Source organism: Mytilus trossulus, chromosome 9 (assembly GCF_036588685.1).
Source record: "Mytilus trossulus isolate FHL-02 chromosome 9, PNRI_Mtr1.1.1.hap1, whole genome shotgun sequence".
Taxonomy (NCBI): domain Eukaryota; kingdom Metazoa; phylum Mollusca; class Bivalvia; order Mytilida; family Mytilidae; genus Mytilus; species Mytilus trossulus.
This window is the reverse complement of record NC_086381.1, coordinates 12,939,115-12,961,143: the sequence shown is the minus strand read 5'-3', so window position 1 is coordinate 12,961,143 and position 22,029 is coordinate 12,939,115. Positions and strand designations below refer to the sequence as shown.

At 31.8% G+C, this 22,029-nt stretch overlaps 1 protein-coding gene across 1 annotated transcript; it reads left to right on the top strand.

Moving 5' to 3' along the window:
* Positions 1–1,665: 1,665 nt before the first annotated feature.
* LOC134685147 (uncharacterized) lies at positions 1,666–20,006 on the top strand. Its single transcript, XM_063544623.1, has 11 exons — positions 1,666–1,812; positions 8,313–8,483; positions 10,154–10,318; positions 10,943–11,101; positions 11,361–11,501; positions 14,153–14,298; positions 16,048–16,129; positions 17,866–18,045; positions 18,388–18,567; positions 18,868–19,044; positions 19,322–20,006. The coding sequence occupies exons 1-11, from the start codon at positions 1,755–1,757 to the stop codon at positions 19,597–19,599; spliced, it is 1,737 nt and encodes a 578-aa protein (XP_063400693.1). The 5' UTR covers positions 1,666–1,754; the 3' UTR covers positions 19,600–20,006.
* The last annotated feature ends 2,023 nt before the right edge of the window (positions 20,007–22,029 follow it).

The following is a 22,029-nucleotide window of genomic DNA, read 5'->3' as shown; positions in this document are numbered from 1 at the left end:
AAGTTATCAACCTTTACTGTTTAGTTGATTTTTGGAAATATAATTTTCGCTTGGCCCAGAACTTATGCATCCTGTCGATGTGTTGTTTTACGTTTGTCATGTTTTGCATAATAGTTATTTTTGTTTTGCTTTTGTGCTTCGTCTATATATATTTTTGTTATGCTTTGTTGGCATATTTGTTTGTTTTGTTCACACATTGTTATCAATACATTGGAATTTCAATCAACTGTCTTACAAGTGAGAGGTTGAGCTAGTTTTAAAAATAGGTTTAAGCCATCATTTTCTGCACAGGGAAATGCTGTAGCCATTCATCAATATGGCAGTTGTTTTTCATTCGTTTGATGTGTTTTAGATTTTGATTTTGCCATTTGATAAGGGACTTTCCGCTTTGAATTTTCATTGGAGTTCGATAGTTTTGATATTTTATATGTTTCTATGTGGTTTTAAAATTTTATCCACGTGCCAGGTTTATAAGCAAAACGTTTAGACAAGAATCATCAGCGGTTTTTTAAAGATGGAATGTCGAAACAATTACAAATTTAATGAGTATACGCTTTTAGAACTAGTTTGTTTCTCTTTTATGCCTTTAAGACTTACAAATTGAAAATAACCCAATGAAAAACTAAACAATTTTTAAACAAACATTTCCAAGCAGTTTGATAGCTTTTAGCTTGTAGCTTTAGAATGTCATAATCATTTTACTGGCTCATGCGAAATATATGACAAAACAAACGAAGAGAAAAACAAGAATCTTATAGTTGCCTCAATCATAAATAACCTTGAAAATGTTTTTTTATTACCGATGATCGGTTCCTTATTCGTCCGTTTTAAGAGTTTTAAGTGTACAACTCCAATATCTATTCTGAATATCAGATTTATAATATTTTTCTTAAACTTAATCACGTTATCTTATTCCTGGTGCAGTATTTCTTATCGCTAAGCTTGCATATTTAAATGCATTATGATACCAATACAACTACTTCATCTGATATTTTTAATATATATAAGAAAATTATTAAATATAATAACGGTTTCAATGCATCACTTTTTTACTAGTACTTTCACTGCTTCCGCAGATCTTCAGGTAATGTGACTTGTATATAAATAAAACAATTGATTGACGTTAAAAATAGTATGACGTTAACAAATACAAGAGAGACTACTAATGTTATAATGTCATTTTAAGATTTTAAAATGTCATATATATATTAGAAAATAATAAGAGCTGTCATATTTACTTATATAACTGAAGCTGTAGTTTTCATTTGAAAATCGAAAAAGGCTATCTACAAAATTAAAACTGATATATTTGGACATTCTGTTAAACACAGTCAGCATTAACCTGTTTAGCTAATATATTCCATTTTATTTAATTCAATCTGTAGTTTGCTTTCTCTATAAAATTCATTGTCAATTGTAACGACATTATGAAACATATAGTACCCCCTTTTCTCTATATTGACACAGATGGACAACTTCAGACTAAAATCTATGATAAACGAGACCATTCGAACTAACAATACTTGTCCATTCTGTACCTGTAGTATGCTCTATGATAGATCATTATATGGTAGTTGTCGTTCATTGTGTGCAGTAACATATGAAATTATATACCTATATATGATACCGTAAGTACAGTAAGCCAATGAAAACCAACATCCTGCTTCAAATACTAATGTCTTTTGACTGTGGTGGTAGGAAAGGGTTTTGAAGATATTATTTGATGGAACGTTTGCATAAATCATTTTGAAAAGATGAGGACTGTACTTTTCCAATTTGTTTTTCTATTAATAGCTTTTGAAATTCGACAAGGTAAGTAGTATGATTACATCACTAAAAAAGGGTTAATATTTTGTGTTCTTTGTGTTATACTGACTTATATCTTATGCAAGAAGTTAAAATAAGCAGAGATCAGTGCTCACAAACCTTGTATTTTATTTGGCTTTAATATTACATTTTGATTCGAGCATCACTAACAAGTCTTTTGTAGACACGTCTGGTGTAAATACAAAATTTCAAATCATTTCATAACCATCCTTTGTGATATTAGTCCAGTCGATCTAGAATAAATTAGACCCTAACCTTGAAGTAATTGCAACAGAAGATTTTTTATATAAAACTATAACTAAGTTACTTTACCACTTCTATTCAACACAATATGCATTCTTGATATTAGAGCCGTCATTAGAGTATAACAAATAACTCATAAGGTGTTTTCATATCTTATATCAAGCTACAACCTAGATTTCAAAATTCATTAGTTGAAATTTTATTAGATTTGTCAGGACATCAAGGTAAAGAATCTGAAAACGGAAGAAAAGTAATGAAGCATATATTCTTCTTTTAGTGGTTTAAAGTTTCTTTCAACAAGATAGATTCTGTACAAATATAATTTACAGATATAAACAATACCAAATATTCACATAATTTTTTTCAAACTGGTCTATATAGTCAGGTCATTTAAGATGTCAACAAGTTATCTCTGTCGATCAAAATCCCAGAGTGTGCAAAAACTTGTTAAACGATACTATCTGTTTAAATTGTGACAAAGAGGATATGTACATAATTTTACACATTTATGATACTAACAGATAAGTTCATTATTTCCTTGTTTTCAAGATTCTTTAATTTTAAAGTTAATAAACAGAAGTCATAACACTTATGAAATTGTGTGATGAATAAAGCAGTTTGACGTAGACCATGTTTTCCATTTGTAAAATAGAACATGGAGGACATTATAAGGAATTTTGTACTTCATTTGAAATATAAAAACAAGATTATTTCTAGACCTAATATTAACTAAATTCTTATGTTTTATTTTGTTATTTTTGTGATATTCTATATCAACTGGTTAGTTTAAGAGTGTAAAACGATGAGTCATAAAACTGTTGTTTTTTTTAATAAAAGGACGAAGTGGGTTTCAACCATTATTAGATATTCATTTATATGAAGCTAAGAAAAAATAAATGTTATTGCACATTACAATGTTATGGATTCGAAACGCTTTCCTCGTTCGGAGTGACATCAAAAGCAAATATTTGAAAGCCGAGGAAAACACGTGAAAAGCTATATGAAGAAAATGTATTTAAGATAAAAGCTAAATCAATTTAGTGTCAACTTACCGGAGGGATCTATATTTCAACTGCTTCATACATTCTGTAATATTTATCCCATGAAGACACGGTGTGTCAGTGCCAGATCATTAATATTTTTAGACATACACATATTATTTTAGATATCAACTCGTATACAATTTTCCCAATTATCGTTTTACCGATTTCAATGTGTATGTCACATGTCAAAATTGATAAAATTGTTAACAAACAAATGTTCATATGTATTGTACTAGTACAGTAACATTTGTACCGTTTAATGTTTTAACTCTTGGTAAAAACGAACGATCAGATCTAGAAATAATAACCATAACACAGTAGTATACTTTGAACGAAGTAAAAATTCTCCCTTACGATGTGCTAGAAATGATTCTTACTTGACTTAGGGCGACTACAGTAGCTTTCCATCCTTCTTTGGCTATTTTCTTTGCTTCTCCCCATGTTTTCCCAATTTTCTGTAGATCAGATGTAAGATCTCTGCGCCATGTGGATTTTTGTCTTTTACGATGGCCCTGCGGATTACAATCTAGTTCCTGTCTATTTTCATTAGTGTTGATTTACGTAACGTGCGTTCAAGCCATTTCCATCTTCGTGTCGTAATTGTTTTTGTTATTGGTTCCTGTTTAGTCCTTTTCCATAGTTTTTTGTTGCTAATGGTGTTAGGCCACTTGATTCCAATTATGTTCCTAAGACCTGTTCATGAAAACTTGTGGTGTTTTTGATACAGCTGTTAGTCTCCAAGTTTCTGATCCATAGAGAAGTATAGATTTTACATTGGAGTTGAAGATCCTGATGTTGGTATTTGTTCTGAATGCTTTGCTCTTCCAGACTGGTTTAACGATTGCAAAGGCTTGTTGTGCTTTTCTTTTTCCAGATTGGATGTCCTCATCTGTCCCACCTGATGTACTGATTACACTTCCAGGATATGTAAATCCTCAGACATCTTCAATTTCAGCATCTCTCATTTTGATTTTGTTAAAGTTGTTTGCGTTTACTCTCATATATTTGGTCTTATTTGCATTAATATACAGTCCTACTTGTTTTGCAGTTGTTTCAAGGTTGGTTGCTTGATTTTGTGAGTCTTGGAAAATATTGTCTGCAAACCTTACGGTCTTCGATGCATGACTGTAGTGTCCATTTAATACCGTGAGGAGTGTTGTATGATTTCCTACTCACCCAATCTATAACCATCAGAAATAAGAGAGGGGAGAGTCAACATCATTGCCTCACACCAGTAGTTACAGAAAATGGATCTGTCAGGGTCTCTGCATGGCTCACTTGACAATTAAAACCGTCATAGAGCTGTTGGATGACGGATATCGTTTTGTCAGGTATTCCATAATGCCTACGGGTTTTCCACAGTACTTCATGGTCTATACTATCGAAGACCCTCTCAAAATCTACAAATGTTAGGTATAGGGTTGTCTGCCATTCAATGGTTTGCTCAATGATGATTCTTAGTGTAGCAATTTGGTCAATGCATAATCTCTCTTGTCTGTAACCGGACTGTTCATCTCTCAGCAATTTAATCTTTGTAGGATGATGTGACATAGGACCTTGCTAGAATTGGAAAGCAAAAAAATACCTCTCCAGTTGCTAACGATGGCTTTATCGTCTTTTTTTTTTTTAGTTTAATGAGGATTCCTTTACTCAAATCTTCAGGTATCTGTTCGTCATTTCAATTTTTTTTAAGTAGTTGGTGAAGTTTACCAAAACAGATGTAATCCATTGCCTTAATAGCTTCAGGGGGTGTTGTCGATCCCTCCTTCTTTTTTATTTTTCAAATGTTTTTTTTTGCCGCATTAACTTCTTTTTTGGTTATATATACCTTGATATTTAGGGCCTGTCTCCCTTCGATGTTAGGTGGGTTTGTTGGGAAGGAGCCTGTTTAGCACTTCTTCAAAATGTTCTTTCCATCGATTTAATTGTTCTTCACATTTTGTAATTACATTGTCATTTTTGTCTTTAACTGTAGCATTTGAGTTGGAAATTCTGCCACTAATTTGTCGAGTTGTGTTGTAGAGATATTTTATGTCTCTTTTGCTACAGGCAATTTCTGGTTCGTACGCTAGTTGTTCAACATAGTCTCTTTTGTCATGTTTACAGTTCTTCTTTACTTCTTTGTCTCACTATAAAGATCTTTTGTTTGTGCTTTCTGTTGTCTTGTGGTGGCATTTAAAACTTTTTCTTTGGCCTTTCTCCTTTCTTCAACCTTGTATCATCTGACATCCAGTTTTGCATTTAGACTGCATTTATCCCAATATTTCCTCGCATGTTTCTATGATTACATTTTTTGCCTGCTCCCTTGTGTCATTAATATTGCTGTTCTCTATATCCAGGTCACTTATAGCTAAAAATCGGTTTTGAAGAGATATTTGGAATTCTTCTCCTATGTTTGGTATTCTGAGCTTAGCATCGCTAAACTTTCTTCTTTTGACAACTGTTCTTTTTTTGGGCTAAACATTTCATCTTTTTTTACACTATAACTAGATGATGGTCTGATGCTGCATCTGCTCCTCATTTTGCCCTTACATCTTGCAGTGAAGACCTCGATCTTTGAGAAATGGTTATGTGGTCTATTTGGTTTTGGGTTTTGTTTTCTACATTTCCTGCTGGTGACACCCAGGTTACCTTATGGTAATTTTTGAGTTTAAAGAGTGTTCCTCCTCTAACAAGGTTGTTGGTAGCACAGAAGTCTGCAAAAAGTTCGCCGTTTTCATTCATTTTGCATATCCCATTAGGACCAATTTCTCTCTCCAATCCCTTTCTGTCTAATCAAACCTTGGCCTTAATTGGATATAGGAAGATGTGGTGTGAGTGCCAATGAGACAACTCTCCATCCAAATAACAATTTAAAAATTAAACCATTATAGGTTAAAGTACGGCCACATATGAGTACCAATAGGTCTCTTTTTGGCACTTTTTCTATGGTTGTTTGTAACGAGTGATAGAATCTTCCTTTTCACAGTCGTCTGCACCATTGGTAGGGGCATATACTTGTATCAAAGATTTTTCTTTAAACGTGATTTAAAGAGTGCTGTGATATAATTATGGTGAGATGGGATTCGAATCTAGCAAGGTTGTTTTAGATCTTTTTGTTATAAGAAATCCAACAACCACTTCATTGGGGTCATCTTGTTTGGTGTTTCTAGAATATATAGTTATGTGGCCTGTTTTTCAAATTTGTCATACCTAATGTGTTTCATCTGACTTCGCTTAGTCCTAGAATTTCAATCTTGTATTTATCCATCTCTTTTGTTACTTGTGCACATTGTAGAAATTATTCCATATATCATTATTTTTGCTATAATGAATATTATAGCTTTCCAAATGTGAACTTTCCATTTCTAAGTATCAACATTTCAGCATCACCTGCATACGGTATACAAGGAAGCTACTAAACCAACAGTTCCATGTTGTACTGTTATACCACTGTCCCAGGTTAGCGGAAGGATTTGGATCCCGTTAACATGTTTTACCCTGCCACATTATTTATGTATGTGCCTGTCCCAAGTCAGGAGCCTGTAATACAGTGGTTGTCGGTTGTTTATGTGTTACATTTGATTTTCGTTCATTTTTTTTTATAAATAAGGCTGTTAGTTTTCTGGTTTGAATTGTTTTACATTGTCTTATTGGGGCCTTTTATAGCTGACTATGCGGTATGAGCTTAGCTTATTGTTGAAGGCCGAACGGTTACCTATAGTTGTTAATGGCTGTGTCATTTTGGTATTTTGTGGATAGTTGTCTCATTGGCAATCATACCACATCTTCTTTTTTATAGTTCCAATTGAAATCATCCCTTCGTAAATTTTACGGACGTCATCACGAGTTGACGACCGTTATTAAATAACCGTTTACACAGATAATATCGGATATGTACACTACGTCGTATTACTATAATCCCTTCCCTTCCTTTTCATGAATGTGACCTACCGTATTAGACTATTTACCGGATTTGTTAAAACATGAGCAACAAGACGGATGCCACATGAGGGACAGGATCTGCGTACCTTTCCGGAGCACCTGAGATCACCCCTTGTTTTCAATGGGGTTCGTGTTTCTATGTTGTGTGTACTATGTTTGTCTGTTTGTCGTTTTTTTAGCCTTGGCGTTGTCAGTTTGTTTTCAAATTTTGAGTTTGACTATCTCTTTGGTATCTTTCGTCCCTCTTTTAAATATAGTAAAATTGATTATTTATTAACATTCCATTAAAAATCCGAACTTATCTTATGCATTTGCCCTCTGTAACTCAATGTTTGTTTTGGTCAGTTTCCCTTTCATTTTGAATGTTTACATACTTTCGTGAACTTTTAGATTAAAGAAATACATAACTTTGGTTTAGTGTCAAAATTGGATTACGATCAAGATTGTTTTCGGATATCAGTATATATTAATGAAAATCATTTTACATCATCTGATGAAGGACAGCTGTTACATTTATTGATACGTTGATGTACGTTTTTCATTTTTCTTAATGTAAGCTGTTTTGTTTACTCTCTTTACTGTGAGGCGTTCATAAAATTCATTTATTGTGCAAAGTATTATTTCACATTTCATACAAAGATCAAGTCCAGATAATTATGACGTCTTGAAAGGGTATTACATTTTTTTTGCTTTGACGCCTTACAACGTCGCTGCAAGGGGTCAAAGTAAAAAAGGATAACAGCCTTTCAAGACGTCATGATTAATTGAACTAACAAAGAGCCGACACGAAACACGAAAAATAAATAAGGGAAAACACGAATCAGGCACATCGAACCAAACACGAGAACATAAGAATTTATATGTCAAAACACGAAAACGCGTGAAACCAAAAGGCCAAAAAACATTGCACGAGAATAACCCTTTACCACCCTCTTATAATAGATATGAATATATGGAAATAAATGTAACTGACCACTTGTATTATAAACACATAGTTATCCCAATAACGAAAACGTAAGAAATTATCCAAGACAGATAATGCAAAACAATTATATTGGTGTGTCCTAAATGTGATATTATACTATTGGTCGTCCTATTTAACAACATTTCTTTTTATTTGACCAATCCAATTTTACTAATATTCATATTTTCGTTTTCAATTTTTGGCATCAATTTTTTCACAAATTGTAACTGTATGTTTTGGTTTGTCCTGTTGGACTGAAAGTTTGTATATTTAACCAATCTCCTTTTACCATTTTTTATATTTTGTTTTAGTTTTTGTCCAAAAGTGTGCAACCCTAGAAAACCCAGCACATGGTCGAGTAAGACTGCGAGCAAGAGGCAGAATTGCAAAGTTCAGATGCTATCGTAAATACAAGTTATTTGGAGCAAAAATTATCATCTGTTCAAACGACAAGTGGAGTCTTCCGCCACCTGTTTGTATACGTAAGTAAGTTATACCAACTACCCAAAACTTTTAGTAAGCCCCTCTGAAACTTTCAAGCAGCAATTAAATTCCGATGAGTCTGCTTATATCGACTGAAAGGTCTATTGCTAACATGTCTAACCCCGCCACATTCTGTATGTATGTGCCTGTCCCAAGTAAGGCGCCTGTAATTCAATGGTTGTTTTTTGTTTATGTGTTACATATTTGTTTTTGTATATAAGTTAGGCCGTAAGTTTTCGAAACCAAAAATGTTTTCATCTACAAACTGATAATAAAGACAAAAAGAATTACAAACATAATTTATGATGAATTGAAATGCTTTGAGCATATGCATAATTACTACTTCAATACAGCTAGAAAATATGAATTATTTAATAATACAAATCATCTTTGCACATACTAATTTCACGATATTCTCCTTTGATCATCTTGACTGATAATCACCTTGTACCGGCTCAAGCGAGAAATTCAATCTCGTTGAGATGATCAACAATAATCTATAAATATATACTTTCAGTTATAAATAATTAGATTTGACGAACTCAAAAGTGCTAAACTGATTTTATAGTTCAAAGGGAAATCTCGTGTAATCTTGGTATAACAAATTGAGACATGAATTATTAATTGAACACAGAAATATGGACCATAATACAACACTCACATTACGTGTATGTGTGTGGGGGGAGTAAGGTGTTATAATTCCATCGAGTCGATCGTTTATTACTTATGTATTATCTTGACAAATACCTCCTGCCCCCCCCCCCCCTAGTTTCAAAAAGTTGCTATACTAGGGCATAATGATGTAAACCATGTTTGATTATATATATGGTAGGAAATCACAAAGCTGTTCTTACAGTTGAAATGGTCTAAAGACTATCCTAAGACAGCTTATTAGTAGTCCTAACGTAGTTTGGAACAAAATTGTGAGATATCATAAGATAAGATCTTTTAGATACCACGACTAAGAGCAGTACATTCTCTTAAGATGATTTTGGGACATATCTTAGTCCTAAGACACCTTCAATGACCTGAGTCGATGACACGGCGCCGGGTTTTGCTGACAATTTAGCTATTCACAGTTTCTCCTTATTATATAATTATTCAGAAAAACAAGCCTTTAAAACATATTTTGAAAAAAAACATTCTTGCTATTCTCAATTCTTTGATACTAAAGATGTTTCTTACGTTCAGTCTTAAAGCGATTCCATATATGCAAATTTATTTACTTTATTCAATAGAACGAAGGTTTGATATCTATATTTACTTACATGTTGTGTACTAGTATACTTTCAGATATTTAACTGTTATTTAACTTTAACAATTAATCTTTTCAGTTTACATAACATAATTTTTGATATATTTTACATTAAAACTGTTTGATGAAATTCAGTAACAATTATATTCAAACTAATAACAACTTTATTGTCAATTCTAACCAACTACTTTACAACTACAACATATACAACTGCTATGTAAGGCAAATGAATCCGATCATTAGCTAGACCTCAATTAAATGTAGCCTCAACAATTAATACTTATAACCAAAACTCTGTTAAAGATTTAATATACAAATGGATGAATAAAGGTTTGTTTTTATGAATAATCATCTATAAAGCAGACAAAATATCATAAACTGTACAAGTATAAATCATAAACCATTTATTTTCAGGAAACGGTTGTGATGAAATTCTATCTTCAGGAAATCTTACAGTTACTAAAAATCAAGGAGGTGCTGTACTAAAATTCACATGTGCTCCAACATTAAAATTAATAGGCGAGAAGTTGATCACTTGTGATGGTAAAACTTGGAGTTCCCCAGTCCCTTCATGTAAATGTACGTATATTTTGATGTTCATCCGAATTCAACCTTTTCAAAAATTTATTTTTCAAAAACAAAACGGTTTATTTCGTTTAAATCAAGAAAGCTAAATGTTTGCGACAAAAAGTTAATTTCTCTTCAATTACTAAAGGTTTTCAACAATAATTTTAAATGCCGGCACCATCCAAAAGCTAATGACGGAGGTGTTTCTGTTTGACATGGCGTTATATTGATCAATAGAAATCTTATGTTTATTCTTCATAGAAAAACACATTTGTAAACATTTAATTCAATATGAAAACGAAACAAAACAAATAAAACATATAAAACACAGATAGATTTCGAGCAATGTCTAAAATATAATACATAATTTAAAACAAAAACAAAATTAACCGTTTGACATTATTAATCTGCTCATGTGACAAGCGCCTCTTTGTGTCATTCGACAATAATTGAAAGATCACTTTTAATATAAAGCATATTATTTGAGTTAAATAATATATTTTTAAAAGAAAACTAATCGTAGAGATGATAAAATGGTACAGTATTTCTTTTGTGTGTAACCCAATATGAATAAAGCATTGCAATGTTACGTTTTGAAATGTCTTATGCAGTTCTTTGCTTTGTTTTTGTAAGCAGATGTAGAACCAGGAAATTATTGTGATTTTGAATATGAAAATATATGTGACTGGCAACATGATAAACAAGCAAACTTTGAATGGAAATGGAATTCTGGTACCACACCTACTCGACGTACAGGTCCTAAATATGACCATACCTTGGGTAAAGGTGGAAACGGTAGGAAAATGGACGTAAAATAAGGGGAATTAGTTTCTTTTTCAAAGGAGATGAAAATCAAAATGTTTATTTAAAAAAAAAAAAAAGTGTTACCGAATAAATATTATATATTATACACAAACGAAAATTATTTTCCTTGTGCATTAGTTGCAATTAAGTAAGAAACTACACATATTTCAAACGTATAAAGTAAAGTGTTTATCTGAATTGATACTTGTTTCATATGACGACTATGTAAAGAGGATTCTTGTTATTTCAGGACATTATATGTTTATGGAATCATCATCTCCTATAAAAATAAACGACAAAGCAAGACTTCAATCTCCATATTTTCCCGCTACAACAGGTGGTCTGTGTTTTGAGATCTGGTATCATATGTCGGGAGTTATGGGATACAACCGTAAGCTTTTTTCAACAAACTATATTTATCATATCATGAAATACTTGCGGTTTCAAATATATTTATTCATAGCTTGCAATAGCTTGTTATACTGCATGTAAGTTAGTGTAATTCATATGCAATTTTATGACCAGGATCGGTATTTCCCTACAGGAGCACCTCGTATCAATCCCAGTTGAAGCAGGATTCCTGTTACTCAGTCTTTATTTTTCGATTCAAATTTTTCCATTTGTTTCTTCTGACTTTTTTCTGCAAATTTTCGTAAAAAATATTCAAATTTTTTAAGATATTATATAAAGAATTTATTAAATAAAACCCGGTTCTTTGTTTAAATTGTACGAGTTTCAAAACAATTAGGAAAATACGTAATATTTTAAACATTACAATTGTCCTGTTACATCAACCAACTGAGAATTCTTAATGGGCCGGTTTCGACTCTACTTTTACGTCTTGGCATATTGCATATACAGCGTTGTCTACAGAATTAAAAGGAACTTTTCAGCGTTTTTTTAGTAAAAATACTGATATTTGTGACACTCTTAACGTAATTTAATTAAAACCTTATTTATCGATTTCAACATAATTTACAAAAATGTAAAATACAGTGTTTGAAATATAACAGAATATCTTTTTCGAAATTATAGCATTTATTTCATTAATTTAATTTTGAATGAAACACATCCTTTGATTGGCTGAAGGTGTTTTGACTATCAGATCAAAGACGCAATTTTGTCAAATGACCGCGACGTCATCAATATTTACACCTTTTGAGAATACGCTGGTTATCCAGTGTGCACCACAATTGTAATATTATTTATTTCATAGACAGAAAAGATATTACAGTCAATTATTAAATGAAATCATACAGATAAACATGTTTTAATACTATCTGAAACAAATTGCGAATGACCCATATTATAGTCTTCTGTGTCAAAACCTTGAAATTTGCATCAGTAAAATCACAACAAAACTGAACTCCGATGAAAATCCAAAACGGAAAGTCTCTTATGAAATGAAAAAAATCAAAAGCTCCAACACACCAAACAAATGGATAACAACTGTTATATTCCTGATTTGGTTCATGCATTTTCTTATGTAGGAAATGGTTGATTGAAACTAGTTTTATGGCTAGCTAAAACTCTCACTTGAATGACAGTCGCATTAAATTCCATTATGTTGAAAACGATGTGTAAACAAAACAAACAGACATAATAGATAACAATGTCAAAATTATGGTTAGAGTATTCAACATTGTTTTATGATCTTAATCACTATAAAACAAAAATATGTAACAAAGAAGCACAAAATTCATATAGACAAAGCACATTTTAAAATGAAAGACAAAAATACAAAATTATCATAAAACAATAACACGATGGTTAGATATAAGATAAAGAGTCACGTCTAATGGAGAACACCTAAACGGACTAAACCTTAAAAGAAATATTCATAAAGACATAAAAAAATTAATACAACACGTAATTAGGATGATTAACTACGTCTGTACCAGAATCTATAATTCAATTCCATCGTGTATTATTTGTGAAACTGATATGGAATATTTATCAACAAGGTCTTGGTACCTTCCGATTGACTTTTATAGAAAAAAGGATGAGAAGTTCTTGACATACCCTTCTTTCATCAACTTTCTGCTCAGACACTGGGGACGTTTAACAAAATATGAGTAGTAGCTTCAAAGCTCTTGATTACCGAATAAGTTGGAATATATATATCCCATATGCAGGTGAGTTGGTATATCATTAGTTACATAGTGTGCTAGTGACCTAATACGGTATATATGGGGTCAGTAAATTCCATATGAAGTGAGAGCGTATAAGGTCACTAGCACACTTTGTAATAAATTTATCTTACCAACTATCTGAACGTGTAAAATTTAGACTAGTGACCTATCAAAATGAGCAAGTCTTCCATACTGATAGCATTAAGAAACTACTTTCATTGATCCTACACAAACAGATACCAACAATAACAACTTGTTAGGTTTAAATGTGTTTTATGAATATATTTCATGCTTAATAAGCAATTTCTTCGTCTGTTGAAACCTTTACGTATTTTTTCTCAGTACCGTTTTGTTTTTCTTAAGGAACGCAACACCACTACTCACCGTGTATGAAATACACCCCGCCTCCCTTCTACCTTATATGGTATATAAAGGGACGTAACACCACTACATACCGTGTATGAGATAAGCCCCTCCTCCCTACTAACCTAATAAGAAATATACACGATCTCCACGAGGGCGCTTTTAATCAATCACATTTCTTGAATTGTATAAGAAGTAAGATAATGTAACTTACGTGGAGGAAATTGAAAATTGCCAAATCAAAATCGTCTCGCTTGTCATAGATTCCTGTACTGAGATGATTGTTTATGTCAAATTTGAAGTATAAGTCTTAAAATGAGGTGAAGGAAGCAGTGTCTGCTGTTTGTTTTATTTCTTTTTATGGTGGCTGTATTAATGGAAACAGATAAGAAAAGATAGAGTTGTTAATAGGAAATCAATATATCTGAATGTGAAATTAAATAACCGGGCTTCTTTGATGAAATGACATTTTCATCACATTGCCATAATGTATTACTTGTATTCATAAAAAAAACAAGAAACTCATATTTATTTATTTTTTAAACAGAAGTTGGAAGATTAAAGATATATATTGAAGACATGGGACAAACTGATACGTTATCACACACAGCAAGGTTTGAAGTTTCTGGGAATCAAGGGGACGAATGGATAAAAAAACAATTTCCAGTTGGAGAACGAAAAACGTCTTTTAGGGTATCTTTGCATGTGATAGCCACCTTAATTTCAAACTATACGTTTAAAAGAGATTATGTTGTGTTCCGCATCAATACAATGCTATCTTCTGCATTACATGCATTACCTACAATTAGAATTCTAACTCATTCCAAAGGTAACTTACAAATCAGACAACTATTCTGATATAATAAGATCTAACAACGCAAAATCATATTTTCAGCTCGTGTCATTAATTCAATTCATGATTGTTTTTGTAAATAAAGGCAACAGTAATATACTGATGTTCAAATTTCATAAATCGATAGAAAAAAATACTGGTTAACAACTAAAACTGAGGGAAAGTATAAGAGGAAAACGACGACACATCACTAAAATGTAACACACACAGAAACGAACTAAGCATTAGACAAAATCCGATGTGAGTGGAGCTCAAGAATTGTCAAGTTCATTCCTTTTTGTTCTAACCTCTGTTTGAGCAATTTTATGTAAGAAGCACATTAATCATAAATTCTGCATAATGTAAGCACGTAAGAGTTATTTTTGGCATTTTTGGCAAAAATGCTCAAATTGTAGTAAAAGCATAGAAATTAGCATAAGTGCAGAATATGTCATTCAAAACATGTTCGCAATGAACCCACTCTAAAAATTCAAAACTGGTGGGAAATGAGGCCATTTTAAAGATGGTGGACATTTGATTTGTAAACTTTTATAAACAAATTCACGAACATCATTCTAGTAAAGATATTGACATACATCATTAAGAATAGGGTGACAGTGCTTATACCAATTACCTTATTGAACAAAATTTATAAAATGTTACCCATATTTCATGGTGGTCATCTTTAAAAGTCTTTAGGCTAAAAAAAGGTAGATCTTCAAAATCATTATTCGATAAAAAAAAATAATTTACAGTGTATGTATATTTCGTAGCTTGTACTATCAAATTTCATATTTTCTGACAATGTACATGTTCATGTATGTTTTATCCGGAAAACTATACCAAACGGCTGACACTTAAGTTATCGGAATCACTGTCTTTTTTTTTCATTCAAAGAGATCTGCAACGTTTAAACGCGAACCGAAAATGGATTTTTTTCTTGTTCTTCCTGACGAAACGTTTTTAAACAAAATTTTAAGATGCACAATTCAGTGGCTATTTTTCTATTTTTTGTTTTATTATCAAAGAATGTTTCTATTTTGTGGTCCATTTTTATTGCAGTAAAGTTGAATCTGTTGAAACAAACGACCGAGTAGCCATTTTTTTGTATTTGGTCATGATTTATTTCACTTAGATTGGTAACAGGTAGAGATCATAACTTAACAGGTTGGCCTTAGATGGTTTTGTTGAATATGAAGTACATTGATTCATTATGCATCATTTAATGCTTGTATGTACATTTGTCTTCCATGGTCACACAGTTCCTTTAGGCCCATTCGGTGAATCCAAGTAGAAAATGTAAAATAGAAACATTTGTTTGTAATGAAACTTATGGTTTTTGTGATTTCTTAAAAATATTTTGCTTTTAACGTGTATAAACGTTCTTGAGTTGGTAAATCGAATTACATTTAGGTTTTTAATGCTATGATGTACATTATTTTAATTTAATAGTATCAAACAGTTCATTTAAAACCAGGTGAATCCGAATTAAAAGAAAATGCGATATAAGTTTAAAAAAGCAATTGTTATGTAGCATTACATCTTAACAGATAATTGCATTTTGAATTACAATCTTCACAAAGAACATAATATTGTGTTGACATTTTCAGTTCATAATTGAAGGCATGAAGTTAAAAAGTTACTTGAGTGATATTTCTGTAGATGATCCTAAACTGTACAACTGTTCAGACGGTACGTTTTACAATTGATCATCAATCTTGCAGTAGGTCAATAAAAGTATTATAATTATCTGTATTGTATAATCAATTAGATATTCTGACTAGAAATTGCAATACTGTTGCAACAGTAACTGTCAGCTCACTGCTGTAACAAATGCCGTGTGTTATCATTAACACATCTTTTATTATAAAGTGCAGAGATATTAGAAAGAAAAATACCCTCAAAAATATCCAATCGGAAATAAATATAGGCAACAGTAGTATACCGATGTTCAAAACTCACAAATCGATAGAAAAAACAACAAATCCGGATCATAAACCAAAACCGAGAGAAACTCCCACAGAAACGAACTAAGCATTAGACAAAGTCCGATGCGAATAAGAAATATAACATCAAAACTAAATACATGAATTTGGATATCCTAGAAGTTCATAATCAAACGTGAAAATCAAAAGCTAATAACTCGAAAGGAATCGAAAACAACTGTCCTATTCCTGACTTGGTCTATGCGTTTTCTTATTTACACAATGGTTGTAAAAACCTAGTTTTAAAACTAACTAAACCTTTTACTTGTATGACAGTCGCATAATCACTATAAAAAGGAACACATATGTCAAAAAAAAAATAAAAAAATAAAAGGTTGTAAAAAAGTCGATGGCATGACGTCTTTGCTTTATGAAGTCACCGACTGTGTAGGGTTTATAAGACAAACTTCTTCTCTAGTTACTGCTTTCTATAACAAATTATTGTATTCATATTCAGATTAATAGATATTGTTATCAAATAGAGTCTAGATTCAGGTATGACAGTAACTGGTCTATCTACTAATAAAATATCAAACGTGTGCATTACCACAATAAAGTAATGCTCATTTTATAGCTAATGTTTTTTTTTTAAAGTTTGGTCTTACACTATACAACTGTTTTTTCATCGCTAATCAATGGGGATGGCGATAAGGTTTACGCTGTTAAATCTAACCTTTGGTAATCTTCATTATACATTAACAAGATATGTTCAAACTCATGTTATGTAAAACTTTTTTGAAGAAAAAATGTGATTTTTATGAAAAATAAGTTGGTTTACTGATACAATTACGCTAAATGGATAAGTATTTCAATATATGTCTTTGATCTGTTCCATGATTATTGCATTACTATTAATTCGAAAATCCTCAAACATATATTTCTGTAATAAACACAAGCAAAAATTCAGTGTCCTGGTGATAATTATTTTTGGTTATTGATTTATTTACTTTTATCACAAACTTACGTAATGTATGTACTTAAAAAATCTACTTGATTATTTCGGTTGTTGTTATTGGCTTCCAGGCAGAAGTTGTCTTATTAAGAGACTTCAGAACTTTTTTGAATGTAATGTGACATGTAACGCCATTTTTTATTATAGATTTCTGCTAATAATAGCTTGGAAGACAGTCGTAGTCAACTGTGAAAACTTTACGTTGTAACTGCTGACGTTTTCAAGATATTACTGTTTAATATCGAGTTTATTGCGAGTACTCTATATGAATATGTGACACTATACCGTCTCGTCAGCTCAGTTATCAGTGTTGCGGAGACTTTAAATGGTTTATAAATTAACATAAACTTAAATGCGATGAACAGTTCCTATTCAACAAATTAAATCCGTCGTTATTGCTTATAACCAGTTGAATTATTTTGTAAAGACCTGTTTAGCTAAAGATGTAAATACGGAATATTTAACCTTATAACATAGATTTTTATATGTAGATCATACAGACAGTACTCTTCGTTACAAAGAAACAACGGCAATCGATACAACTGAGTCAGATGTGCAAACCACAGCGATGTATCATATACCTTTCGAAACCACTGAAGCCTCGTCAAGTTTAGCAATGACAGTTAACGGTATATCTAAAACAACAGAAGAATTTACAGTTTCCCTTACAGGTGTTATTCATATTGATCGCTTTTTAAATACTACTGAACGTTTAACATTGAAAAAAAACCAATTATAATCAATATTTAAACATTTTCTATGTTCCATTTATATAAATATATTCATGAATCTATGCAAAAATTTAAAGTTATACAAAAAACAACGCACACCTATTAAACATAAGGTAAACCCCGGTGGATGGGAAGGTTTAACGATTCCGGTTCCAAATGTCACATTCGTCATTTTGTTCATGACAGTTTAAATTCTGGTGATAAGTGGCATTGAGTGAAAAATAGAAATGATATAATAATTTTAAATATCAATAAAGCTATAGAGAATATTTGAATTTGTAGATTATACAGACAGCACTCTTCGTTACCTAGAAAAAACTGCAATCGATACAACTGAGTCAGATGTGCAAACCACAGCGATGTATCATATACCTTTCGAAACCACTGAAGCCCCATCAAGTTTGACAACAACAGTAACCCGTCTAGTTAAAACAACAGATGAATTAGCAGCTTCCCATACAGGTATTATTTATATCAATCACTTTTTGAAAACTATAACAATGGATAGTATACAAAATAATTTCAAGAACTAGGACATCCATTACTCTTTAAATATTTTAAGTAAAATGGTTTTGTTTGGTGTCAAGTTTGATTCTGTTTGATTTATGGCTTCAGTAAAAATATGGAAATGATTGAATAAGGTACAGCTTTAATGAATACTTGAATTTCTAGATTTTACGGACAATACTCATAGTAATCAACTGCAAGAAAAAGATGTAGATACGGAATATTCAACTCTAATACATAGTTTTTTATATGTAGATTATACGGACAGTACTCTCAGTTACCAAGAAACAACGGCAATTGATACAAGCAAGTCAGGTTCAGAAACCACAACAATATATCGTAGACGTATTGGAACCACTGAAGCCTCGTCAAGTTTGGCAACAACAGTTACCCGTCTAGTAAAAACAGAAGAATTAGCAGCATCGCCTACAGGTATTATTTTTATTGGTCACTTTTTGAAAAAGAACTGAAAGTAAAAACATTTACTATGACATACAGTATAAACAATAACTTCAAGAACAAGGACACCCATTTATCTTTAAACATTTTCAGCAAAAGGCTTTTTATCAGCTTTATAAGATGAAAATCGATGAACGATAAGGGTAAAAAGTTCCGGTTCTACTAGTCGCATACGTCATTGTTTCCATTTTAAGTAAAATTATGTTGATTTTAGAATTTCAGTAAAAATAGTGAATATTTCTTTTTGTAGACTATATGGACATTACTCGTAGTTATAAAGAAATAACTGCAACTAATACAACCGAAGCTGTAATACAAAAGCCTACTCAAAATGTACTCATGATTGGTATTGGAGTTGGTATAGTAATTACATTAATTATAGTTACTATCGCAATTTATGTTCATCATAAAAATCGCAAAAGACAAGATGTTTTCGAAGACAAAGAGGAACCGATAGCTAGAAAATACTTGTTCGAAATATATAAATATGGGAAAGACAGCGAGGTAGACTATCATTTTGAAACATAAAATCTTAATACTGCAAAACGAAGACAAGTGTTCTCCTTCATCAAAGGACTTATCTGCTCCGTTAAAAGTGTGCCTCCTTGCATACCTAGATTTTTGTAACTGATCATTGGATATGCATTTGTGTGATAGTCTTATGGTTTTGTCTCGTGCATTTCCACTTTTTGAGTGATAGTTTGTATGTGTTCAATTTAGAGGTTTTGCCTCTACATTGCGGTGTCAATTTGTTTTATTAACTATGCGACTAGTCATTTCTAGTCTATTCAGGTTCCCTGTGTACCTGTAAACGAAGGTGGTAGCAGCAAAGTTTAAGAGCCCTACATAAAGTAACTAATTAGTTCTACAGCATGAAAGAAACATGTTGATTTTGAATAAAAGAGGACTTCATTTCTATAAGCAATAAAAGAAGATTTAGGATTTACATCAATATGAAAGCAACCCGACGATAAAAACAAACCAAGAAACATTCAAGACAACAAAAAGTCTTAAAAAGCTGTTAATAACAACAGAGATAAAAACAAATAATTACCATCTGCGGATTATAATTCATTCTTCAAATGAAATAGCTTTATAAAACGGACGAAAGATACAAGAGGGAGAGTCAAACTCATAGCTGCTGAGCTCATGCTAATCGAATACACTAAACTTCTAGTTTGTAACTCTAAAACAATAATTTAAAACAATTCAACTTGGTGTTAGATCCCACTCTAAATAAATTCATAAATAATATGCTTGATATTAAGATGATACGCCCATTAGTTTAAAAGTATCTTCTTTCAAGTCTTTAAAACGATATTTTCATATTCATAAAGTACATACAATATTTCAATGATATATAAAAAATATATAATGTTACGTATATTAATAGAAAAGCATAGAAATCTGCCTTATACCATTCTGTTTCATAAGATACAAGTGTATTATTCATCTTTTTTTTTTTTTTTTGGTAAACTGTTCAATATTTGACAATCAGAGTATTTCACAGTTTTCTCAAAAAAACTGTTTTTGTCATCTTACATTTCAATATTTTTTTCCAGCTGAATGTAAAGTTTGTATAAGTTTGATCATCAGGATAATTAAGGATGAAATTAATTGTACCTTTTACATAAAACAGTCGTTTATTACAGAATTTGCAGTATTGTCGCAAACACATATACATGTAACATATGACCATGTACTCTGGACTTATTCAATAATCTGCGGTTTTTATCGGCTTGGGATGCATACAACAAATGTAAGGTTATAATTGTGTTCTTTTTTAGGACAAACATGTCTGGAATCAAAGAATGATGTTAAGGTCTAGAACCTTTTACGAACGTGTAACCATTCTGAAAAAGGTTCACATTCATTTATTTGTCCAAATATCCGAAATATTCCGTTTTGATTGCAGGGCACAAATTATCGTGTATGGAAAGCGTTTTACTATACGGAGGGAAACGTTTATCCGTTTCAAAGGTAGATATTTCTTTTAAAAATGGCAAGAGGTTATCCCAAGTATTAACCAAATATGTCAAAACAATTTATTCAGATCTCAAAGCGTTATAAATGAAAGGGATAGCCCACGATTAAAAGATATCCTTATAAATATGCATCATTGCTTCCGACATTATACGCTACATCGTAGTTACATTACTTATTGGTGCAAATATGTTGAAAGGATTTTACGCTAGAATTAAACAGAACTATGGACATATTTATTTACAGAAGACAAAACTTCATACTAAAGGGAGCAACCACAAGTTTGCTGTATACCCTTGATAAATGTGGTGCTTCAATACAGACAAACTATTCCACAAATACTGAGAAAACCATATCAATCAAAGATTTAAAAAAGGGACAATGTTTTGCCATGATTTTTTAAAATCTTAACACAGTTTACCAAGTAGACCTTAATACATTTCTAAGGTGAGGGTATTAGCAAGTGAGCTACAATTAGGCAATGGGTTTGACTTTTGGTCCTTATGACCTACTCGTGCTAAGCCTTTAATAGCCGACTTTACAGTATGGGTATTTCATGTTGTTGAACATAGTATGCTTACTAGCACATGCACATGGTTCATGGGCGTGATCATGGATTAATATATTCCAACAAACTTTTGTCGACTTTTACTACCAGGGATACAATTAGCTTCTCGTGAAACTACAGAAAATAGATAGGATTGGTCCTGGTTTTGCCCCATCTTGCTAAGGGAAAACTGGGACCATTCCATTTTTTCCAGGGGAATCATGATCGATCTGTTTACTTCCTCCGGATAAAATGGACATGGGAAATATGTCTATTGACACCGGGCCGATTTGTTGTTTTTACATTTTACAAAGTCTAAACGAAATATATTGCAAAGAGTTCCACTATAGTCGGTGCTTGGGTCGTTTTAATAAACTTGAAGTGATCATGATGTGATATTTGTTTTTTTCTCCGTGTTGAAGGCCTCT